The following is a 26,864-nucleotide window of genomic DNA, read 5'->3' as shown; positions in this document are numbered from 1 at the left end:
ATCTTGTTCTGTGGTCTTCATGTATTTCTTGTGTTTACTGTATGTACCTACAGGTGAATTCTCTTGGATTACTGCAAGTAGTAAAATACAATCACAGCCCCCAACCCCCAGCTCTATTTTTCCAAAGGTCACAGCTTCTTCATTCAATTGTTCTGTTGGTATCCCTTTCTAATCAGTTCTGTGGAATTTTTGAACCAGAGCTGTGATGTATACAGCCAGCAGTGTTGCATGGTAATGCAGAGATGCTGCCCAATACAGGTGCAGCTATCATCACAATTCATATGCTTTCCTTTTCAGGCTTGGGAGTGGTGAAGGAAGTTACTAAGATTAGTGTGTACTATGAAGGCTGGGGAGGTAGGCTTTCTTGGGCCCACTTACTTACACTCAGGCTCTGATCTTTGCCTTAGTGTCAGCTCTACAACATCCTATTTGACTTTATGGGCAAAGGATCAAAAAGATTTCTAGAACATTGGGTGTTAAACATTAGGAAGAATGCATGGTCCCTGTAATGGAGGAATATTCAAAAAAACTGTTGACTCAAATTGCAATTGAAGACATCACAGAAGAGAATGGAATTTGAGCTGGATCTGGAAAGACAGGTTGAGTTCAGAAAAGTGGAGTGAGGAAGAGATTTCATGCAAGGAGGACCTCTGGAGCTAAGGTGAGAAAGAACAAAGCAGGCTTGTGAGGTAGAGAACAGGAAGTTGGTGTTATCAGATACTACAGTAAACTAGAAGAGTAGATTGGCCAGTGTGTAGTGAGTTCTCTGTGCTAGGTTTTGTTACTTGATTAATTATTTTATTGATCCACACATTGAACAAATTGTTTTCTCATACCCCACAGGATAAAATCCAAACCTTCACCAGTGTGCTTGGTCTTCTGTGATGTGGTTTCTGCATACCTTAAAATTTACTTCCCTCAACACTAGGTGCCCTCTTTCCAGTCATATTGAAGACTTTGCCGATTCCCCCAACATGTTGTACTTCCTCAGATTTCTATATGTGGCACAAACTATTTCTTCTAAAGTCCATCTGATAATTGCCTCTGCTGCCGTAGAATCCTGGGCATATACTACTAAAGCTTCTGCACCATATTTTGTATTGTCAGAGTACATGTCTGCTTCCCTCACTCAACTAGGAGCTTCGGGAGAGCAAGGCATTGTGTCTTGTTCATATTTACATCCATATCACCTAGCTTAGTGCTTAACATGTGACTAATTCAACAAATATTCATCAAACATTTAATTTACATCACATGTAGTTTTATTTTGCAAGAGCAATCTAGAAGCAATGTGATTGATAGATTAGAGATGAGAGATGCATGGAAGCCAGTTATATGTATTTTTTGAAGTAGCTCATTTGTTTAAAAAAACAATAGGTGGTAGATTCTTGGAAAATTGATAGAAGATAGGACTTAATGACTGGGTACTGTGGGCAAGAGAGAGGGAAGAGTTAAAGATAATGAATATTTAAGGTAATATGACAAATAACAGGACAGTGACCATTGAAACATAAGGTTACTTTCAGGTAAGCATGTTTTTTTCTAAGCTAGACCTCCTGGTGTTTGTATGTGCCTCACCTCTGCTCTAAAGATGAACACTTTGTTCCTGTTCAGTTAACTAGAACTAAGGTCAAGATTCATGTGGTTCTTATTTTCATATCTGACCAGGAGTTTAGATATGGAATATAAATACTTCAACCACATTGACTATAATTTCCTATCAAGGGAGGGTATGAAGTGCATAGATTTTTGAATATATAAAGCCTGTTTCTGCTTTTGGGAGCTGTAACTAAAGTGTTATACCAGGCAGATGCACTGGGGTGCGCTACTGTGTAGCAGAGCCTAGCTGTGCATCACAGCTCTTAACTTTAAAACTCCAGAGAATTTGATGAGAGAGGGATCCACAAGAACATGACAAATGATGAGAGTTCAAACCTTAAGAGAAAAATGGGCTTATTGGTAAGAGACCTTTCTTTTCCTTTATTTACTGCTGTCACTTATTCATGAAAAATGCAAGCCTGTTGTTTTCATATGTGGCTGTGAAGCGGTATACCAAAATCAATTTTATATGTATTATAGAATTCAGGAGACATATTGGTAACCATGCAAAAATCATAGGAAGCATGTATAAAGCCTGATTTTTAACAAAATCTCTAAGGAAATTTTATTTTACTTCAGACTGTGGTATAGATTTATTTATATAGCTAAAGTATAATGCAGGTTAAGAAATGTGTGTGTGTATATATATATATATATATATATATATATATATATATATATATATATATATATATTTAAAAAGTTAAAATAAAGAATAGTGACTTGTGTAGAAATACATAATTTCACTCAGTTTCCAGAAGGTGGCATACCAGATTCTTAAGTACACAAAGAAAAAGAATAATATTAATAAAAATATAAAATAAGCTGTATTTAAAGATATTTTAATGTATTTTTAAGCAAAGAAATAATATAATTATTTGCTTCATGAGGCTTAATTCTAAAACATGATAAATATGAAATTAACTTATTGTAGCTTTTTATCATTCAACAATGATTTTTATGAATATAGCATTTTAAAAGTAGACTTTGAAATAGTATTGTCATTAAGGAAATGCTGTTTTAAATTTATCATTATAAAAAAGAAATACGATACTTGAGACCTACCTTTTTTTGTAGGAATTTATTTGATTTAGTATAACACTTTAGATAAGGTCTTTGTTCAAGGTCTTTCTAAAGATACTATCAGACTATGACTTTGATTTAGTTATGACTTTAATAATGCAATAGTGCTTGTGAGATGACCCAGAAAAAAGCAAGACAGTTTATTTTGAAGAAAACATTAGATACGCTAATGTTACCTTCTAGAAGCTAACAACAACATGAATGAAATAAGTATAAATAAATTTTGTGTTAGAGCTCCTCAAACATCTGCCAGTGTACTTTAAATTTTTAAGAGAGTTGACTGTCGACAGCATATACTGCAGTGCTTCTGTAGTAGTCTCTATTTTTAAAACTGCATTCCTGAGGCAGTACCAGAAGTAGGTCTATCCAACATTGCTTTTTGTATTAGCCCAAAGGAGATAGTTATATGACAGAACTTCACAAAAACCAAATTTTCTGGTTAGGAGACAGTACATCTATTTATATGTTTTTATTAGTTACAGGCAGTATGACAGTAAGAAAACTGGTAGTAAATGAACCTAGAAGAACATTAGCCATCTGTTCTCTGAAAGCTCGTAATGTGTGTCATTTGCCTTCGGGTCTTTATGGCAAAGCAGTATATCAGCAAAGAATTGACCTTTAGGCTTTCAAAGCTAGAAAATGACAAATCATTCCAAGGGCCGAGTATATATTTACTGGAAAAGTGTTTCCTTGTGTCCAAATTTAGCTAGTTTAGTCTTTTAGATCGGCTGCCAATAAATGTTGTACTTAATGTCTATCTGTATTCCAGAGTTCCTGAAACATTAAGAGAGGTTTTAAAAACAAATAGAATGTCATGACTTTCTAGCTAAGGTTTTTAAAAGTTAATTTACATAGTTTTAAGTTGTTCTGTATGGTCTTAACTTTTCAGGATTTATAAATATGGTTTATTAATTTACAGTTAAAATATTTTCAGGATATTTTTTGAAAAATTTGAACTAAAAGCAGTAAAGCGACAATTAACCAGATTTTTTTTTTGCACTCAACTTTCAGGAGACGGAGGCAATTGTCTTTAAAACAAACCGATTTCAAGGATATATTCAAAAAATCAACTTCAGGGTATGTCCAAGGGTCTTCATTTTCCTGTACCTTTTTTTCATTGAGACATTATTTTCATAAAAGACCCTGAGATACTAGAAGACATTCAGTGATCAAGTAACATCTCAACAATGTCTAGGGTACTGTATTTATTAAGGAAAAATATATAAATTATGCTGTTAAAATACCATACGTCATTGTATTGTGCTTTCTATTTTCCAATGTGCTTTCACAATCATAAGTTCATTTGGTTTTCATGACATTGCTGTGAGATGGGCAAGGAAAGTAGCATTTTCCCTGTTTTACAGGGAAATGAGGGGAGATGACACCGGAGGTGTTAAAGCTAGTTAGTGGCAAAGCTGCAGCCAGACCACAGGTGCCTAGCTCTGTTTTCTTCTGCATTCTTCCTCATGGAAAAAGTTTAAAGCAGGTTTTTAACTTTTTAAGTCAGTATTGCATAATCAATAGAATTTATACTATATTTGTTTTCTAATTTATGTACCTCACAATTTCCCACCTAGCATCTGTCTGTCTGCCTCCATGCCTGTCTGTCTGCCAGCTGGAGTCCTTGCTTTCAGATTTTCCCAGACTTGGAAGGAGCTGGAGTGTGGGAGGGTAAGATAATGGCTGTGGACAGTTTGGTTTGAAAACTGGTGGTGAGCAGCCAATGCTGATATGTCAAGGAGGGCCAGGGACCAAGAGAGAAAACCATCTTACCATAGCTGGGGTGTCTTGAGCAGGGATTAACCACCTTGACTTTAAAGTAGTGTTTCTTTGAGTTTAGTACACCTGGCACGATAATCACAGGCATACTTGTTTAAAATGCAGTGCACTGGGCCTCACTTCCAGACTTCTACATTTTAAATATTCACCCCAAGTGATTCTTATGCTCACTAATGTTTGAGAGCATCTACCTTAAAGTTATTAAACTTTTCTCTTGGTATACATATTGCAGAGTAAAGAGCCACTTTTCTCTTGGCAACATCTGTGTTCCATGTCAAAGCATATCAGTCAGGGCAACGGGGGGGGGGGGAAGGGCAGGCAAGGGTGAGGAATGACAGATAATATTTGCACACATTGCTATATCTACATCTGAAGCGTATCACAATAGCTATTGTGCTTTATAGTGACTGATGTATTTTTAAAAGGCTCGTGTCCGTTTTAGACTTGAAGAAGGCAAATGACAGAAAGATTTCCACCAAAAGATGAAAAATGAGTAAGTTTTGATATTTTAATAGTTAACCTCTTCCAGTTGTTTTTCTTTAAAAATAATTTTAAAAGAACTGTCTAGAAAACTAGGCTATCCAGGGTTCTGGATAGTTAAAGCTTTACTGTAGTAGTACAGAACACTCACTTGTGTTTCATATGTGAATATCTCATCTGTTGGATTAGATTGTAAGGGCCTTGTGGTCAGAGAACATGTGTTCGTTTGTATATTTGTTACATCTAGCAAAGTCATAAGTTCTGAGTACTTATTGACAGTTGAACTAACCCAGCAGCACCTCCTCTAGGGGTTTTGGGTTAGGAATAGTAGGATGATGGATTTTGGTATTTGTGAAGTTCAAGGAGTCTTATACTGTCAGTGATGGCTAATGTATCAAGGAGTCCTCAGTTGAAACAAATGCATTTTAGTTGACAAATGCAAAAGTCTGGTGCCAATTAATAAATTTGCTAATGCTTTTTCACTGTTTAGACTATGAATTTGAGCTCATTTTTGCTGCCTCTTCACCTTTTCCATAATACAAGTTATGTTGTTCTGTGCTTTACAAATCTGAATCTCAAAAATGGGTATTTCTGGAAATCCCTAAATATAAACATTTTTGTTTAGTGTCTGAACAGTATCATAGCAATTTAAACAAAATGACCATACCCTGTAGCGGAAGACTCATAAAAATGCTCAACAGTGTCTCTGACTTAGATCGAGCTTAATAAGGAATGAATGAATAAATATATGCTAGCTTAAGGGAAGATGTATTTTACTCAAGTGTTATATGGCTTTGGAGTTCTGTGAGAAATAACTGATTATTTAAGAGATACATTTGATTTTGAAGACATGCAGTGGTTCTTTTTTTTTTTAATTGGTTATGAATATTCATGGGGTACAAAGCTGATTGTCACCACTCGTGGAGTAGTTGAAGTAGACAGACTTAGAAAAGCAGTCGGGAAACCCAAATTTAAATTACCTAGCTTAAATCTAGGGTCAACCTAGAAGATGAATTCTGTTTTTATTCAAAATTGGATTTACTTTAGTTAGTAATAGAACATGAATTATAGGAAAATAAATGATTTTCCCCCATTGGGTAACCATTTGATCCAAATAATAAAGTTAGACTTAATGCCAAAACAATGCTGTGGTTAGATCACGTTACACAAACACTTCATATAATATGGGCTAACGATGTTCTACATCATAGGATGCTAATTGAATTGCTGTTTTGTAGGCATAGCAATTTTAAAATACATACTTTTCAACTAGCTTCTATAATTTAGACTTACACTGTACATTTGGCATCTTGAAACTATTTCTGTATTCTTTACTTGTTTTGTAGAACTTAAAATCACCAAAGAGAAGAATTCTAAATTAGAAAATGAGAAAGATCTGAAAATAGTCGTGAAAATAGACGTATTGACCAGGTTGCTAAGTGTCTTGGGTACCACCATAGTAGGCAAATACCATGAGTATAAAATACACCCTTAAGAAAACTGTTGGGCTTCACGTATGGCAATGGGTCTTTTTTGAAGTGTAAGATATTTTCATTCATTATATTGTTAAAACCTTTTATTTTTAGACAATAATAGAGTTTTAGTCCATTTTGTGTTGCTATAACAGAAACACCTGAGACTGGGTAAATTTATAAAGGAAAGAGGTTTATTTGGGTTACGATTCTGGGACAGCTGCATCTGGCATGGGCCTCCGGCTGCTTCTACTCATGGCAGAAAAGCAGCAGGCAGCCGGTGGGTATGAGCAGATCACATGGCAAGAGGAAGCAAGAGAGAGAGAGAAGGTGCCAGGATCTTTTAAACAACAAGCTCTCGTGGGAACTAATAGAGCGAGAACTCACTCATTAACTCCCCCCCCCCCCCCAGGGAGAGCATTAATCCATTCGTGAGAGATCTGCCCCCATGACTCAATCAGTTTCCAACACTGGCACATTGGAGATCAAATTTCCACATGAGTTTTGGAGGGGACAACATATCCAAACTCCATCATTCCGCCCCTGGCCCCCCAAAACTCATGTCTCTCTCACATACAAAATACAATCATTCTATCCCAACAGTCCCAAAAGTCTTAGCTTGCTCCAGCACCAACTTTAAAGTCCAAAGTCTCATCTGAGACCAAAAGCAAAAGTCCTTCCAGCTGTGAACCTGAAAAACAAAACCAAATTTATATACTGCCAAGATACAATGGTGGAACAGACATTGGGTACACATTCCCATTCCAAAAGGGTGGAATAGGCCAGAAGAAAGGAAAAACAGGCCCCAAACAATTCCGAAACCCAGCAGGGCAGACATTATGTCTTAAAGCTCCAAAATAATGTTCTGTGACTCCAAGTCCTGCTTCCTGGGCACAATTGGGCATCTGGGCCCCCAAAGCATCAGGCAGCCTTGTTCCCACAGCTCTGCCAGGTACAGCACAGTGGGCTGTGCTGGTGCCTGTGGCTTTTCCAGGCTTGCATTGCTCATTACCAGTGGCCCCAAAGTTCTGGGGTCCTGGTGGCAGCCCTGCTGCCTTGGCTCTACTAGACATTTCCCTAGTGGGGGCTCTCTGTGGGGGCTCTGACCCCACTGTCCTGCTTGGCATTGGTCTAGTAGATGGCCTCTGGCTCTGCCCCTGCAGCAGGTCTCTGCCTGGGTCCCCAGGCTTTTCCATACATCCTCTGGAATCTGGGTGGAGGCTGCCATGCCTCCACTGCTCTCACGTCCTGCTGGTCTGCAGACTTAACGTGGATACTAACAAGTTTCCGGGCCTCTACACTCCAGGGCTGCTGCATGAACCACACTTGGTGCTGCTCCAGCTGGAGCAGCTGGGATACAGGGAGCAGGATCCCGAAGGCAGCTGCAACCCAGGTCTGTCCTCCAGGATAGCTCAGTCCTTCTAGGCCTCAGGGTCTGTGATGTGTGGGGCACCCTTCTAGACTTCTCAAATGCCTGCAGGGCTTTCCTCTCATTTTCTCCACTATTAGCATCTGGCTGCCTCACCACCAAGATAATGTCTTTAGCAACCAGTTTATCTGCTTCACCCTTGCATTGTTCTCCGGCTCTCTCTGCTTCTTTACTGCATAGCCAGGCTGCAAAGTTTCCAAATCTTTACACTCTGCTTCCCTTTTAAATTCTGGCTTTATGTTATGCCTTTGCTGCCATAACTCAGAGTAGGCTGTTAGAAGTAGCCATGCAGCGTCTTTAATGCTTTGCTGCTTAGAAATTTCTTCCGCCAGATACTCTGGTTCACAACTCTTAAGTCCCACCTTCCACGAAGTCCAAGGGCATGGACACAATGCAGCCAAATTCCTTGCTATGGTGTAGCAAGGGTGTTCTTTGCCCCAATTCCTGATAAGTTCCTCATTTCTATTTGATACCTCATCATCCACATGATCTTTACTGTCCACATTTCTATCAACATTCTGGTCACAGCCATTGCATTCTCTAAAATCTTCTAGACTTTCCTTCATCTTTTTCTCTTCTTCTAAGTCCTCCAAACTCCTTCAACTTTTGCCCATTACCCAGTTCCAAAGTTGCATCCACATTTTCAGGTGTCTATATTAGCAACACCCCAGTCCTCAGTACCAATTTTCTGTTTTAGTCCGTTTTGTGTTGCTATAACAGAAATACCTGAGACTGAGTGATTTATAAAGAAGAGAGGTTTATTTGGCTTACGATTCTGGGACAGCTGCATCTGGCATGGGCCTCAGGCTGCTTCTACTCATGGCAGAAAGTGGCAGGCAGCCAGTGGGTACAAGCAGATCACATGGTGAGAGGAAGCAAGAGAGAGAGAGAAGGTGCCAGGGTCTTTTTAAGCAACGAGCTCTCGCGGGAACTCATAGAGTGAGAACTCACTCATTAATCCCCCCTCCTCCAGGAAGAGCATTAATCCATTCATAAGGGATCCGCCCCCACGACTCAATCAGTTTCCAACACTGCCACATTGGAGATCAAATTTCCAAATGAGTTTTGGAGGGGACAACACATCCAAACTCCATCAAATAATTTCTGTGGATACATGTATAAGAAATTTAAAGTTTTAATGATTAGGTCTGGAAAATGGCAAAAGAAAAGTAAAACTATTGAATATAAAGGGCTTTTTGTCATGGAAAATTTAAATAGTGTGATATAATCTTAATGAGTTATTAGGATTAACTTTCCACAAAAGTGTTTACTGCTTGTTAGCAAAACATTATTGTGATTACTCTATAAGTATTTGTAACCAAGATTTTCAAATAGTCAGGAAAAGGAGGATTGGACAACCAGGTAATCTTCTAACATCATTTTTGACTATAACATTTATGGTGTACATGTGAATGTTGTAATAACTCTTTGGATATAAATATATCCTTTTCAAGGCTTTTCAAGGTAGTAGCATTATTTCATTAATTTAAATTGGAATGTTGAAGAAAAAATACTATTCTAAAGATCTCTGGGAACTCAGGTTTTTACAAAAGTATAGGTATTTCTGAAATAATGTAGAATATAGCAAATGTTAAATTTCTTCAACTGGCATGCCTTTGGAGATTTAGTATGTGATGTGCTTATTAACGAAAAGTTTTTCAACCATCATAAATGAACATTATTAGAAATTGTTCATTTACTCTTGCCAATATAGTGCAGGATTTCCAAATAAAAAGATTGCAGTTTTGCTTACATTTTCTTCATGTAACTTTGGTAGTCTTGCTTCTATATTTGATGCTACCAAAATTAAAACAAAGTAAAGAAACTATTTGAAAAGCTTTATGTGGCTCTGCTTTTATTCGGTAGAGTCATATTCTTAACTGTTTTTTCAGTTGAACTGTACATTTTTGTTTTTTATGGGTGGCTGGCTGGTTGAGGGATACGAACCCTTGACTTTGGTATTGTAACACCATGCTCTAACTAAGCAAGCTAACCAGCCAGCCCACACTGTACATTTTAAAGGGCTTTTTATTATGATACATTTGCAGGTTTAATGTACAACACATCAGAAAAGCTAACAATGGCTTGGCTATTTTGTTTACCCAAAGTAATTTAAGGAGATACTGAGGAAGTTGCTGAAAGATGAATAAACAGATACCAATTTTCTGTTTTAGTCCGTTTAGTCCTAATCATTTTTTGAGGTGAGAGCAGAGATTTTTTTTTTTATTAGAGCACTTTATTTTATTTAAGAAAGTGGATATTCTGGATGATTTTCTTCAACATATATCTATTTTTAATAGGATAATGTATATACATGATTTTTCATTTTAAGGACTTTATAGCCTAAAATTATCAAATTAACAGAAAAATATTCCTTTTACCTAAATTCCACTTTTAGTAATAGCAGATTTAACAGCAATATTTTAAAAACCTCCCAGGATATATCCTGCCTTCAGTATATAATTTTTATCTAATCACTCCTCTGCTTATAAACTTTCAATTTATTTAACAAATACTTATTGAGTGCTTTCCAATATGCCTGGAATGGCGCACAGTTAGGAAGATACAAAGATTCAAGGATTCCTTCTTGAAGGACGAATTTGGGGAGGGTATCTTGGGCACACGAGGTACCACAGAGTGTGGCAACAGCATGGCCTCTTATTGGAGCATTGGATGCATTATCCCTATTTATTGATGATAAACTGTCTATATTGCTTTTTTCAAACAATTTAAAAATGGTAATGCAAAATCAGGTAAGTAAATAGTATATATTTTTAAATCATTGATTTCTACTACCACCACTCCCAACACAAACACTCTGATTTGGAGTTTAAAGCATATTTTAACATACGAAAATACTTTGAGGCACTCAAGGGTAGAAAAGAAGAAAAGCCATAAAGAATATAAATACTATCAGAAAACAAAAGGAAGAAAGAAGAACAGGAACTTCTGAATTTCTCATTCCGTGATATTCTTTTTTTCAGCTTTAGTGAGACAATAAAAGTAGTCAGAATATGTGAATTATTGGGTCCCCAACAACTGGATCTTTGTTCTCTGCTCAGTCTCTCTGTATTTTTCCCCACCCACCTCAACTCCTATCTTAGCCCAATAACCTCTTTCATCTGACTCCCAACTATAAAATGTGTTACATAAATATCAGGAATTACTACCATTCTGACTTTCCATTACTTTTCCAGCCAATCATTGTCTTCCTCGCCCCTACTGTCATCTCCTTTGGTTTCCTTATCTAGTGTCTACTGCTTTTTCAGCATATGTGCTCCTCATATTGCTGTTCTGTTCCTGCCCAACATAGTATCCTTCCTATCCTCTGGAAATGTTAAAGATGGGAAGATTACTGCCTTTCATGTTACTTATGCCATCAGGGCATGAGGAATTCTCTATGTACTTACATCAGTATGTGCCTGCACAACAATTGTGTCTTTTTACTTCTTTGTGTTCTGTGTATAGCTTCTGTATCAATCCTAGGCATAGTCATAGCTCCAATAGTGTATGTCTTTGTAGATTCTTTGTGGGACTATAAGGAGCCACACAGTTCTGTAAGGGAAATTCCCAACATATAGCTTTTTAATGTCGTTTTCTCTGAGAATCACTTGGGATTTTCCATTTTGATTATAGCAAGGCTACGTATCTGAGTGTCTAGTAAGAAATTTTTAATGTGGGAGGGATAGGAACTATTGTATTTTCTGTTCAATTTCTCTGTAAAACTAAAACTGCTATAAAATAAAGTATATTACTTATTAAAAAAAGAAAGTTTTAATGTATTTGATATTTGATTTCCTGAAACAAATAAAGAAGGTACACACACGCATACACAAGTATATATAGTCACAAAAACATTTTTATAAAAGATACACCCCACATACCCCCACAACTGTATATAGGCATGCATGTGAACAGTTCTATTTCCTGTAAGAAGAAGCCCTTAATGTATTAAGAATTTGGTTTTGCTCTCCAGAGTTTTTGTCTGCTTTAAAGGGTTTAACAGTCCTGCTTGGTTGCCATCCAAGTACTTTTACTGATTGGTAGTACATAAACAGAGCACACAGTTTGGCATGATCTGCAGTCTTGTGTGAGCAATGTGAATAACAGTGAAATTCTAGATTAGTCTGAAGAGACATTGTCAGGACTGAAGAGATTACACAGTGCTTGCTCACACAGACTGTGGCTAATGGTATTAGTCTTTAGCTTTACCTACCACAGGATTAGCCAAAACTTGCAAGAAAGAGGTAGGTCAGTTCTTAGGGCACATCAGGAAAAAATGGAGAGAGAAAGGGATCATTCTTAAACACCTTCTGGAATTAAGATTTTGGAAATGATTCTTTATTCACATTTTTGTATTTTTGGTGTTTCCCACTTCTATCTTTCAGTGTACATATATATATATATATAAAATTAGAGGAGTAAACATCTTGTTCTTGTTTCTTTAGAATACGTTGAGACATTTATAATATGTGGTTCACTTCAAATGGAAACATGCATCTTATTGAATGGTCTCATTGAGAAGAGGGACCGTAGGGATTCTAGAGGGGGAGTCCTGGACTCAGAGATTGAGACAGACTTGGTTTCTAGTTCCAGTTCTGCTGGTAGCTAGCAATATGACATTGGACAAGTTAACTTCTCTGGGTTTCAGTTTTTTCATCTATACAGTGAAGGAACCGAGCAAGATGACTTCTAAGAGTTCTAAAAGTTCTAAAAATCTTCTCTTTCTACACTGGGAGCCAGGGAATTCTGTATTGTAAAATTTGGCCAAAAATGACTCTTTGTAGCCCTGGCCAAGACCCATCATAGTCTTTTGTTTATTATATCTCTGAAATATGCATTTCTCAGGTATTTTTAAATGATTAGTTAATGTTCATAAAATGTTTTGAAGAACTTTCGTGTATATTGTCTTTCTATCCTGTTTTATGCAATTGTCCATAATAGAAACCAAGTGCTTTGTAAATGAAATCAGTGTTTCCTATGATGTGACCAAGGATTTTTGACATTTACTACTCTAAATATTAAAGTAGTGGGACACTGAGCCTGTGTAAAATTGTATTTAAAGTACATATTTGATCATTTTATTCCTTTCATTCTTTAGGTGAAAACATTATTGGCTCCACAATGTAATGGTAATTACAATTACACTCCATAGTTGATATTGGAGTCTCCGCCAGGGTAGTAAAATCTGATTAATTTGTATTATGCTAATCTGTAATTGGGGTGATTTTACCTGAGTTTATTTCTAAACGATGTATGAGGAATAGTGTTGTTAAGCAAATTAATACTGTAAAGTATAGTTCATGGATCATATTTCTGCTAGAAATTATTTTTAAAGCCTTTGGCATAATAGTTGTTTTGCTCATGAGAGATAATTGCAAATGATTTAGCAATTTATTAAAGCAAAAGTAAGAACCGAATATAAATGAATGTTCACCATCATATATAATGCTTTTAGGGTTTTTGAGTCTTTAAGAGAGCTGAGGGTGAGGTGGAGGAGAGCAGTCTTATTTTCTTTTCACTTTGAACAAATGTTAAAATTATTGGAGTGTCACAAAGACTAGTATTATACATTAGGTCTATGAGAAATCTAGACTGAAAATTGACATAGAAGATTCATGGTATTGGTTGTTTTCTTTGAAACCTAATGAGATTAGACAAAAAATATGTTGGTTTTTTGAGTCAGTGGATTGCTCACAAAAGAATAATGACTTGAAAACCTTTCCAATAAAGTGGTCTTCACCTGTTATTGGGTATTACCTTCTTGGAAATTTGGAAACTCTACCTTAATCCTGTTTCCCACTCATCAATTTTGAGGAGCCTTCATAGCCAGTTAAAATGCTAGAAACACTTAACTGCCATGTTTTTACACAGATTTGGGTGTCTTTGCTTTCAGAAGGTTAAGTCACATTTGCAAGTACTGCTTTGTAAGGTTTCCATAAGCTGGAAAGTGGTTTAATCTTTTTTTTTTCTAAAATATGGCCTCCTTACTACGTATAGCTAATATATAGCTGTTTTATGTTTTGTGTTTTTAAATGTTTGCAAATGCTTCAGGTTTTGAAAATTTGTGAAACTCATTCTGGAATGAGACATTCCGAACTTGAAGTGTACTGTGTGTGTGTATGTCTCTTTGTGTGTGTATGTATGCATGTATGTAAGTAGGTAGGTATTTTTCCTTCCTTGGGTTTCAAACAAATTGCCACTGCTGATTGTACCTGGAATCTTTTGCTCCATAACCATTAAGGATTATTACACAAAACCTTCTGATGTAAAATATTGACTATAGTTTATTTGTATTAGTGGCAGTTTTTTTTTTTAACCTTTTAAATATATTTTGGCCACAAAGGTATTGATACTCTTTTCTTCTATTCCTTTAAAGATTTCTATGAGACAGTTTTGTGTGTGAGTACTAAAAGGAATTGGAAATATACTTTAACCCTTCAAGTTGCTTGGCTGGGTTTTTTTGGGGTGTTTGTGTATGACAAATTGAATAAAAATTATATGTGAGGTAGTGATGGCTGGCATCAATTTAATATTTGTAAAGTTCATGCATTACTGGTCAGTGTTTTTAAAAAAGCTTTCTCTACATACGTATGTATGTGTGAATGTATGTATTGCATATACTCGTATATATACGAGTATGTTTGAGTTTCGATGGAAAGTTCTAGTTTGTCTTTTTGCCTTGATATTGATTTGTATCTTAAAAAGATGGTAATTGTGATTATCTTAGCTGATTGCTTGCTGTATTCCTGGCATGTTAAATTATGTATTTTGAAATTTTTGAAAATAGTTTCTTGCTATAGAAACATTCATCAGTGCTTTTTCAATGCAAATGAAAAAGCCTCTTAAGGGACTAAATCTCAATCTTTAAAAAGTAGGAATAATTTGTAAAAAGTATCTGAAAGCCAGTTATTTCAGTTGGAATCATAAGTTTATTGTTTAGATACAGACTTGAAAGTAAATATGAGCTCTTTGTCACTATGGTGATTTTTTAAAAAAGATAGTGGCTTTTGTGTCAATGATGCTGCCCTTACTAAGCTTGCATTGATGGAGATAGATAGTTTTGATTTTAGGTAGAAGTAGAAAGGTGCTATGAAGGTAGATATTTAGTGATGCCGACTTGCCTGCATCAGAAGTGAAATTCTTCAGCCTGTAAAAAAGAATTCAGTGTAATATTAGTTTGACCTATTTTCACGTTTTAGAATTGTATAAAAAATTTGTGAGTTTGTTTTGGTGCTTTAAACAGAAACTTAAAACACCTGGTCACATTCGGGGCATTGACAGTGCTATTTTCTGGCAGTATTCTAAAACAATATAGATGAACCCTTTATTTGCCATTGCTTTCATGAAATACCTCAAGCAGCCATTGACAGCAGCTTCAATTTTTGAACCTCCTTGACAATTGCTAATCTCTAGAGGTTATCGGACCCGCTGCTGAGCTTTGGAGTGGTCCCTGCTGGACACCTGCTTGGCCAGCAGTGTTGGTCTTTCCTCTAGGCAATTTGTGAGCTGTTTGGGGGAGGGGGGGACGGGGAGGAGTTGAGGGGTGAATGGGAAGAGAAAGGGGGAGAGAAGAAGGGGAGGGCAGCATTGAATTAGATTGTTGATAGCGTCCCTCCGAGGACTGCTATTAAGAGCACGCTACTGTGTACTTCTCTGCTGCAGAAGACAGAGTGATATTCGTGTTACCACAGCATGTTGTAAATGTATGAGGTTTTTCTCATCCCGACTTGGAAATAGGGAAAGGAGAGCAACTTGAATCAGAAGCTACTAGAAGAGCGTGCAGAGTTCTGCAGCAGTTTATATTTGTTCTTACATTTTGCCTTCTTCTAACTGGAAAACAGAGGGACTGGTATTTTTTAAACGGGCTTTTCCCATAATGGCATTCTTGTATTGTGTGGCCAGAGCTTGCACGGGAAGAAAGCAGGCTGCTGAATTTAGTCACTGATCTCTATTAGCTGTGGCCTAAGGCTATGCTGAGGTTTATATCCCATTTGTATTGTTGCAGCTCAAAAGAAGAATGTTCAGAGGATGACAAGTGTATTCTGAGTAGGTATGTTGTTTCATTTTCATATGAAACCCATATATATATTTTTTCTTCTACTATTGGTCAGAAATCAGGTTAATAGGTGCAGAATATAATACTATGCTGCAGTATCCCTGTAAAGGTAGAACAATGGTATTGCGAGTTGAAAAGAAAAGAAAAGAAAACCCTAGCTGTTTTTATTAAATAAAGCTGCATTGTGTGATATGCACAGTGCAGTCTCAAAAAAAAAAAAAAAAAAAAAAAAAAATACTGCAGTCAACGCTTTCCTAACGAGGTGGCACTATTGTTGAGTTGGAACGATAGAATCATCATATTGCTTTAGGGGACAGGAGGATTTAAAGGAGGTACCTTGCAGCCCTATTTTACAGATTGGAAGCATCGTTTTAACGGCACTGGCAGAATCGTTTGCTTGTTCTCCGCGGCAGCCACTGCTGTGTCAGTATAGTGTGGAATGGAAGTCCTAGTTGGTAGTCTGTTATGGAAACGCTGTTTACTGTTATTGTAGTACCGTGCTGACAACATGCCATTGAAATGGAAAACGAGCTCTCCTGCTATCTGGAAATTCCCAGTTCCTGTGCTTAAAACATCCAGGTCAACTCCACTATCTCCAGCGTACATGTAAGTGAGAGAAAATAGGATACTAAAGTGGGATTTCATTCATGAATCTGCCTTGTCGCGAAACGGGGGGGAAATCCCAAATAGCAGCATCCCCAAACCCACAAGATTAGAAACCTCAAGATTGCTTACATTTAAAGATATTGGCATGCCCACATTTTACCATTGTTTTAATTTTCTAGAGTCTGTATTTATGTGCATTCAAAGTGTTTAATGGTAATCTAATTACTAATGTAAAAGAGCAAAGGAATAGCTAAGGAATTGCATAAGGATAAACTTCAATCTTTAACACGGGTTGGCTTTTTTTGAATTTTTATATGTCTAAAACACATAAAATGGCTTCTTTTGTGTAATGGCATAAAAAAACTGTTAATGATTGATGGCGATGTGTTAAGTATGGAAATTTGAAACATTCAGAGTTTACATATATTGATCAGAAAATGAGTGTTAATCAAGACTTTTATACTTGTGTATGAATATTAATAAGTTTGATATATCTTTCTCAGTTTTATCATTCAAGTTCTGAAGTGTAAGTTCGAATTTGTGCAAATTATACTTCTATGAGCAGTTATTTTTATACAGGGGTTGAAGAGTATTCTACAACTGTCTGTTTTAGAAATGTATTTTAAGTAAATACAGACTGAAATGCATTGGGAAATCTTTCCAGAATTTTTGAATTCTTTTAATTCACAAAGTGTTGCTTTAAAAGCAAAATCCAGGAGATATAATAAAATGTTCTTTTAAAGGATTGTTCGTGATCTCTTTTTTTGGTGGAGGAAGGAGTGAGGGAAAGCTGGACCTGTAATTAAAAAATAAAAATAATGTTAGTACAAGAAAAGCGTTTGAGTAAGAAGGATGTCTTAATTGTGAGTGTTCTCTTTAAAATATTTTTCAGTAGGAAAGATGTGGAAAATTCCTCCTGCTTTAGGTTAATTGTGTGTTTAGAAATCTGGTGAGTTGCCATTTCTTTATTAATTTTTGTTTTATGTGAGGATATCTATCTGGTTCTTTGAAAGGCTTTTAGCTGCTGAGGAAGTGTGGTTATTTCTTGGCCCAAAAGAAGTGATTCCCTGGAAAGCGCTGAAAACTGAGGACATTTCAGAGTTAAATCCTGTCATTTCATTTTCAGATTCTTTTTATGTTCCTTCCTTTTTAAGCTCCAGGTTATTTTTATCTGTTTGGGTGTTAAACTTTTTCTTGTGAAGTAAAAAAATCTAAAAAATTTTTTTTACAATATTTGTAAAAAAAAAAAAAAATCAGTTGTATTTGTTTTTCAAAAGCTGTGTTTGTCAAAAGCACAATTTAATAGAGGTTACAAGTTAATGGAGGTGACTAGTTAATGGAGCTCTTTCAAATAATTTGAGAAAATAGGATGTGCATGCTGATTTTATGAATCTTAGTTGGTGAGAAATGACCAAAAATTAACCAAAAGCAACTTTTTCATAAAAACAAAACAAAAAAATCCACTAAAATTGGTAGGTTACCATTCATAATGGTTATTAATATTTCTAGTATTATTGCTGTATTTTACTGCCCAAAAGATCCAAATTGCAGCTCCTATTGCAGCTGATTTGTCAGTTTTTAGAGATGGTTAAATAAATGCCCATATTTTTTTAATTCACACTAGCCACAAGCTCAGATACAATTTAATGCAACATTTTTAATGAATTGCTTTCTCCTTAAGTATTCATCTCTTTGACTTGATGATATGAGTGAATTGATTTAGAAGACAGAACCTAGAAAATATCACAGATGTTGTATGTTGACTGTTGATTGTTGGTAGTAGACATAGGTAGAATGGAAAAATATATTTGAAGAGCTAATGGTAGGCCAGACTATTTTGATATTGTAACAGTCTATATTATTAAATTGGCCTTATCTTGTTTTTCTTAAAAATATATTAATACTTAATGTTAAGTAAATATACACAAAGGGTAAATGTATTCAGTATAGGAAAAGACTAGCTTGGAGGTTTAAATAAGATTTTTAAATAAATTGTTTAGTTTTTGACTATTTTGACAGTTCATTGCCTCACTTGGCCAGAAATAAAAATATCATATTTAAAATGTTGTGCTTATCGGTACTTCTTTATATTTCACAACACTTCTACACAGAAAATGATACTTAAATTTAGCATAATTTCACTCTCAAAAATGATAAAGACTAGGTTAGATTACAAGGTCAGGTAACATTGTATTTGCTCTCACAATTGTTTGCCTAGAAAACATAGGTTAAATGGTTATTTGTGTCTTTTGGTTCTAAACTCTTCACATTGAGATGGAATAGTTAAATTCTGACTCCTTGATAAATTGTGATGTATTAGAAATTTACCTGTAAAATCGTGTATAAATATTTTAGGTAATATTTTGAATCATAGTTGATATAAGATCTTTTCGTATGTATGCTTGTGTAGCATCAGTATTGGTTGTAATATTATATCATTATTTACTGAGATTTGTCAAATACACTTTATGTGGTTTTTATCAAAGACTTGGGTACTTTTTAAAGACTGAAATTTTCATATAAAATATTCTTGGTTGTAGTAAAAATGTGTTGTAGTAATTGAGCAAGTATAGAAAAATATAAAGGCTCTTTAAGGTCTCTTTCTAAATCCAGTATAGGTGCTGCTTAGCTGTAGCTCTTCCACCGATGCTGTAGATAGGGCAGCACTGCAACACTAGTGAAAGCTGTAATAGAGAACGTTTTACCTACTGCAAACATTGATCAGAAAGACTGTTTTATTTTATTTTTCCTTGTAGTTTTAAAGTCCAAGTTTTCTTTCTGCTTGTTTAGAACCTGAATGACAATTGAAACTTCCCAACATTTTTAAGGGTTATTGATGATAAGGACTGTTTATGGCAATATTAAGGAAAATAGTTTCTTATATAGTATAAAGCGCCTTTAAATTGTGTTATAATGTGATATGGGAGAAGTGGAGTATCTTAAAGACAAAAGATTTGGGAAAATAATATTTTGGCCTCTGGATAGGTTGAGGACCAAATAACTTAGTCTTTATTGAGTAGGTATAGTCTTCCTTCAGCTTCAGATTCGAACACTTGCAGGGTGGCATGCCATCCATGTGGATTTCCAAATGGATTATCTTGGTCGAAAATGGGTCCTTGGTGACATGTGTTTGCGCTACACTGTTCAACAGTAGGTGGAAGTTCAACCTTAGCCTGAGGGAGGATCTCTTGGTCGGTGTAAACTGCGTTGGTAAAGACTCTGCTCCTGACAGGTGTGAACCATATAAATTACCCTGTGTTTTTGCCTAAATTAATAAAACTGAAAGAGCAATCGCATTTAAATAATTGTTCTGGTGTTTGGTATTCATTGTTTTAAAACAGCAAATGGTTTCTTCAGGCTAATGTTATAGGGTTAGTGCATTGTTAGGTTTTAAGAAAGCACTGAAATAGAACAGGATTAGCACTAGTGATCCTTTTATCTTTTCTTCACAAGCAGCGAGTTTTGACAATAATAGTATGGCAAGAAGGAGGAAGGAAATTAGGTAAAAATTACCTAGCGCAGTGTAACAGTGAATTCTAGCAAGACAGACACTGTGTGATGTTTTCCTTAGAATTTTACCTTTTTCAAGCTGAAAGACTGAGTGTTAGTGAACCATGCTTGTCCTCCTTTAGCCCCTGCACTTGTATTCAGTTAGCTTTCTGTTCACAGTTATTTTGTGAAGTTGAAATTTTGTTCTAAAGTCTAATGTGTATGTTTTTAAAAAAGACCTCTTGAAACCATCTAATGTAACTGAAAAATACTGCACACAAGACACTTGCAAGACAGAGCTAGTGTTTTTATTGCTTTTGGATATCTCAAACAATTTTATTCGGCAATAATTTATCGATATTCATGTTTTTAATTGAAAAATTATACATATTTGTGGGGTACAGAGTTAACTATCAATCCTTTTGTGGTGATCAAATCAGGGTAGTTAGCATATTCGTCATTACAAAATATAATCATTCTTTGTATCCATTAATCAATTTCTCACTTACCCCCCTTCCTTTCCCACCTGTAATAACCACAGTCTGGATTCATTGTTTTTTATACTTAAATGAGTCTTGCTTCCAAGTACCTCTCCCCCCGTCCCCAAAAAACACTTTCCTCAGAGGGATCTCAAATCTCCATACCATCATGGGAAGTCCAGAGTTACTGAGAATTCCACTTAAAATTTAGAATATTTAGATGAGACCTAAGTAGAGCAAAATTCAGGGGAGAGGGAGGGCTGAGACAGAAGTAAGAGATAGGCCAGTATTTCTGTTAATAACTTTGTTATTTGTGGTTAAAGAGTTAAAAATTACAAGCACCGTCCATGATGATATTATAAATTGAAATGGTAGTCATGGTGTGTTGCTTTATTTTCTCAAGACTGTGAGAAAGAGGTGGTATAAACATGAAATTATTGGGGAGTCTGTATAAAGAGAAGTTACTGAATAATCCATTTTTGAAGTGCTCCATTCTTTTTCAATCACCTTGTATATTAAATTTATAACATTCAGCAGTTACTCACTGTCTATGATGTGCCAGGCACAACTCTGCTGAGTATTAGGCATATAGTCCTTGCAGTCATTCAAAATGACTATTCTCTATCTTTCATAATATCTTTAATCATAAACAATTAAATTGCTTATTTTATTTTACTGCTGTGAAAATTCTGAACCAAGACAAACAGGTTAAATAACATTTTTGTTTAAGGTACTTTTAGTATTGATAATAGATTTAAGGGCGATGAAAACACTACAGAAGAAAAATATGTCTGGGCTAAATGAAGGGACATGAATTGGAGATAGATACCAGATTTTAAAGTACATATTGCACAGGATGGAAAATGAAAAAAATTATGTTTGTACTTGAAAGTATTCTTTTTAACAAGAAGAATGGAGTACCATTCTTTACATTGGACAGGGAATAATTTATTATTTAGGTGCTTTATAGCAAACAAGGGTACATGTATTACCTTCCAAGCAGCAAAAGTTTGATCCCACAGTATAAGATGGAATCTTAGTTTAAAATAAAATTATATTGTTTCCAATCATGCTAAAATATTTTCACTGGCATATCTTAACTATGATGAGGGTATCTGTTGTTTTTACCCAATATTTTTACATTGTTGACTTCTAATAGTATGGTTCATTGTAGAAATGAAATAACTTATCCTTAAATAAGAAAAATATAAATTAAAAAAAACTTTCGTAACTGTGGAAGCTTAAAAATTTAATCTAGACAGTTCAATGTATTGTTGTGGTCTCTTCTTTCCTTCCTCTCTTCCTCTCATTGTCCCTTCCTTTCCTTCCTTCCTTTCCTTCTCTTCTTTTCTCCCAGTTATAAGAACATGAGGTGTTTCTCTTTCCTTGTCTGACTGATTTAATATAATTTTCTCCATACTCATCCATGTTGCTGCAAAAGAAAACAAATCTAAGGATAATGGAGATGGAGGGGAGGTGGCGGGTGGGGGGGCAGAGGGGCTTGGAGAGGCATAGGTTGGGTAAAGGGCATAAAGAAAAATCACGATTTGTAATAATAATTTGCTTTTAATAAATAATAATAAACAATTTAACCTAGAATGTATATCAGGATATTGTAAATTTTATATGAGACATATTTATTATCAATTTTAGAAAAAGTCCTGGTTTAGCATAGTTAAATATAATACGATTTATTTAGTGCTACTAAAGAAGTGCGAAGCACCTTGCATGTTGCCTCCCCAAAAATCTATACGTGTACGTCTTCTCCCTCTTTTACACGTAAGGACACACAAGTTCAGAGAGGTTAATTAACTTGCTCAATGTTACACATCAAGTAAGAGGTTAAATCAGAATTCAAATTCAGGTCTCCCTGTTTTCAAAGCTCTTGACTTCTGTAATGTCTTTTCATTTTATTTTTATTTTTAATTTTTGAATGGAAACATAATTGATTATACATATTTATGGAGTACAGAATTGACTATCAGTATTTGTCTACAGTATGTGATGATCAAATCAATATTATTAGCATGTTCATCATTACAAATCATAATTATTCTTTGTGTCCCTTACCCAATAACTACTTAACCCCCTTCACCTCCCCCTTTCCCATCTCTAGTAACTATATATAGGTCTTTTCTCTCCTTCTGAAAGTTCAACATTTTATCGTGGCCTTCCTCCCTCCCTCCCTCCCTCCCTCCCTCCCTCCTTCTCTCCTTCCCTTCCTTCCTCTCTCTCAGCTCCCACGTATGAGTGAAGACATGTGGTATTTCTCTTTCTGTGCCTGACTTATTTCACTTAACATAATTTTCTTCAAGCTCATCCATATTGCTGTGAATGGCAGAATTTCATTCTTTTTTATGGCTGAGTAGTATTCCATTGTGTTTATATACCATATTTTCCTTATCTAGTCATCTGTAGATGGACATTTAGGTTGGTTTCATATCTTGGCTATTGTAAATAGAGCTGCAGTGAACATGGGAGTGCAGGTATCCCTTCAACATGATGATTTCTGTTCCTAGGGGTATACACCCAGAAGTGGGATTGCTGGATCATATGGCAGATCTATCTGTAGTTGTTTGAGAAGCCTCCATACTGTCTTCCAAAGTTGCTGTACTAATTTATAGTACCAACAACACTATAGGAGGATTCCCTTGTCTTCACACCCTGAGCAGCATTTGTTGTTCTCAGTGTTTTTGATTACAGCTGGTCTAACGGGGGTGAGATATCTCAATGTGGTTTTAATTTTCATTTCCCTAATGATTAGTGATGTTGAGCATGTTTTCAAGTACCTGTTGGCCATTTGTATGTCTTCTTTTGAAAAATTCAGCTCCTTTGCCCATTTTTAAATTGGACTATTTGTGGGGTTTGTTTGTTTGTTTGTTTGCAGTGAAGTTGTTTGAGTTCTGTGTATATTCTGGATATCAATCTCTTGCTGGATGTGCAATTTGCAAATATTTTCTCCCGTTCTGTAGGTTGTCTTTTCACTCTGGTGATTTTTTGCTGTGCAGAAGCTTTTTAGTTTGATATAATTCTTCTATTTGTTTATTTTTCCTTTTGTTGCTTGTACTTTGGGGGTCTTTATTCACAAAGTCTTTGCCCAATCCTACGTCCTGAAGTGTTTCCCCTATGTTTTCTTCTAGGACTTTTATAGTTTCAGGTCTTATTAGTCCATTTTTAGTTGATTTTGATATAAGGTGAGAGGTATGGGTCAAGTTTCATTCTTCTACACATGGATGTCCAATTTTCCCAGCACCATTTAGTGAAGAGACTGTCCTTTCCCCAGTGCATGTTCTTGGTGCCTTTGTTGAAGATTAGTTGGCTGCAAGTACCTGTGTTGATTTCTGGGTTCTCTATTCTGTTCCATTGGTCTGTATGTCTCTTTTTATGCCAGTACTATGCTCTCTTGGTTACCATTGCTTTGTAGTATAGTTTGAAGTCAGATAGTGTAATGTCTCTGGTTTTATTTTTTTTTACTCAGGGTTGTTTTGGATATTTGAGGTCTTTTGTTGTTCCATATGAATTTTAGGAATTTTTTTTCTATTTCTGTGAAGAATGTCATTGGTATTTTGATGGGGATTGCATTAAGTCTGTAGATCACTTTGGGTAGTATGGAAACAGAGGCCATTCTTCCAAAATCATTCTATGAGTCCAGTATCACCCTGATACCAAAATCAGACAAAGACAACAGAAAAAGAAAACTACAGGCCATTATCCTTGATGAACATAGACCCAAAAATCCTCAGCAAGATATTAGCAAATGGAATACAGCAGCACATTAAAAAGATTATACACCATGATCAAGTGGGATTCATCCCAGGAATGCAAGGATAGTTTAGCATATGCAAATCAATGAATGTGGTACATCACATCAACAAAATCAAGGACAAAAATCATATGATTATCTCAATAGATGCAAAAAAAGCATTTGACAGAGTTCAGCATCACTTCATGATAAAGACTTTCAATAAATTAGGTATAGAAGGAAAATGTGTCAACACAATAAAAACCATGTATGACAAACCACCACCAACATTATCCTGTGTCAAGAAAAATTAAAAGCTTTCCTTTAAGAACAGGAACAAGACAAGGATGCCCACTCTCACCACTCTTATTCAACTTTGTATTGGAAGTATTCACTAGAGCAATCAGGCAAGAGATAGAAATAAAGGGCATTCAGATTGGAAAATATCAATTCAAACTGTCCCTGTTTGCAGATGACATGATTCTATATATGGAAAAACCCATAGCCTCTACCAAAAATCTCCTAGAGCTTATCAACCAATTCAGTAAAGATGCAGGATACAAAATCAATATACAGAATCAGTAGCATTCTTATACACCAGCAACAAACAAGCAGAAAAAGAATTTAAGAAAGCAAGCCCATTTACAGTAGTTACCAAAGGAATAAAATACCTAGGAATCAATTTAACCAAGGAGGTGAAAGATCTCTACAATGAGAACTACAAATCACTGCTGTAAGAAATTGAAGAGGAAACAAAAAGATGGAAAGACATTCCATGCTCTTGGATTGGAAGAATTAACATTTTGAAAGTGCCTTTTCATTTTTATAAACTTTTGCTCCTTTTATACCATCTATTAATTAGGTAATATGTCACTGGGATTAGAAGAAAAAAATAAGTATGATGGATGGGAAAAGCTTACTTGGATTGATTGATGGTATAGGAAGAAGTTAGAGAGCTTTACTTGCATAATGTCAAGTAGTAAAGTTGTAGGAGAATACTGATATGATGTTGGGATTAACCCCATTGTCTCCTGAAGTTTTCATACTTTCTTCAAGCATTGTCACCTTAACTGTTACCCACCTTTTCCCCCATTGGTAATTAGCCACCATGGGCAGTGCTGTCACTGGTCTGCTCTTTTTAGCGCATTCCAAGGGTACTACCCCAGTTGGTATGTTTAGTACTTTCTTGTGGACATTATTGATCCCATTGCTTAATTGTATGCAAGCACTTGATGAAAAAACCCTCCACATATTAGTTTTCTATTACTTCCACAGCAAATTACTGCAAGCTAATGGTCTAAAACATCACAAATTTGTTATCTTATAATTTTTTTATGCCAGAAGCTTGATACTGGTCTCACTGGGCTAAAATCAAAGTGTCAGCAGTGCTGAGGCTCTAGAAGAGAATCAGTTCCTTGCTCCTTGTCTTCATTGACAAAATTCAATTCTTTTTGGCTGTGGGACTGAAGTCCCTATCATATTGCTGGCTGCAAGCTGAGAGACAATTTCAGCTTCTAGAGGCTACCTGCACTCCTTGGGTTTGGCCCCCTTCCTCCTCAAAACCAGCAAGGGCTGATTGAATTCTTTTCACATTGCTCTCTAACCCACTCTTCTGCCTTCCTCTTCCACTTCTAAGGACTCATGTGATTAGATTGGGCCACCTGGATAATATAAGATGCATTCTCCACATCAAGGTCCTTAATCACATTTGCAAAGTCCACTTTGCCAATGTAACAATATATCCTCAGGTTCCTTGGGTAAGGATATGGACATCTTTTGGAGTCCATTATTCTATGAACCACATTGTAGTTGAACACAATCATGTTAGGTTTACACAAGCATTATAAGAAATTGTTCCTATTAACTCAAGTGCTTCTATAAATTTATTACTAAGCTATATTTATTAATCTCTGGGCCAGTAGTTTTGTTGTTGAAAATTATAATAATTTAAGCATTACATACACAGTTTTCAACTCTCACAACAATGATTTCCTCAAAATTTTATTAAAAAGTAAAATTATCCAGTGACAGCATTGTAACCTGGGGTTGTGTTGAAAGTATCATGAAAATAAGTTCTACTGTTAGAACTTTTATCATTCTCCACGTCCTATAAAATAGGCATAAATGTATTGAGCACTTCGATTTTGCAAGTATACACAATCACATAAAATGCAAATATGAGTAAAAACTATGATGCTAGTTATTTAAAAACTTTATTATTTATTTGCCTTTTAAAATACAGGCTCTTTAGGGATGATTTGCATGATCCAAGTCTCTTTTTAAAAGCTAATAAGGAGTAGTGCTACCTTTTGAATAAAATCATGGGATTTGTTTTCTTAATAAAGTTTGATTTAACAAGCAGAAGCACTCAAAATTACTCCATTGATACCAAAGCTCTCTACACAGTACTAAAGTGAATGCATAATACAAGTTGGTTGATGTTGATTGTGTTTTATTGCATTGAAGAAGTGAAGAAACAATTTCAAAGGACTCACATTTCTTTCCACCTTTTCAAAATATTTTCAGCTTATTCAAAAGACTGATTAAAATCAGATCAAACATGAAGGCTACCAGAAAATAATACTTCACAACTAGAAGATCATCATATGTCTCTGAAGTCAAATAACACAGGTTGTTAAGAATCTTT

At 35.6% G+C, this 26,864-nt stretch overlaps 1 protein-coding gene across 4 annotated transcripts in view; it reads left to right on the top strand.

Moving 5' to 3' along the window:
• The first annotated feature begins 1,918 nt into the window (after positions 1 to 1,918).
• The window catches only part of KLHL13 (kelch like family member 13), an 81,810-nt gene continuing 56,864 nt past the window's right edge, over positions 1,919 to 26,864 (top strand). For 2 of the 4 annotated variants that reach the window (XM_063084006.1, XM_063084005.1), the window contains exon 1: positions 15,816 to 15,895. In XM_063084006.1, coding sequence (XP_062940076.1) covers positions 15,816 to 15,895 — 80 coding nt within the window. Of the gene's footprint in view, positions 1,960 to 3,693; positions 3,760 to 15,815; positions 15,896 to 16,409; positions 16,508 to 26,864 lie in introns of those variants that run through there. The other 2 variants (XM_063084004.1, XM_063084003.1) reach the window with 2 other exon arrangements.

The sequence above is a fragment of the Cynocephalus volans genome, chromosome X (genome assembly GCF_027409185.1).
Source record: "Cynocephalus volans isolate mCynVol1 chromosome X, mCynVol1.pri, whole genome shotgun sequence".
NCBI lineage: Eukaryota > Metazoa > Chordata > Mammalia > Dermoptera > Cynocephalidae > Cynocephalus > Cynocephalus volans.
The sequence above is the reverse complement of the archived record's forward strand: the minus strand, read 5'-3'. Positions and strand labels throughout refer to the sequence as shown.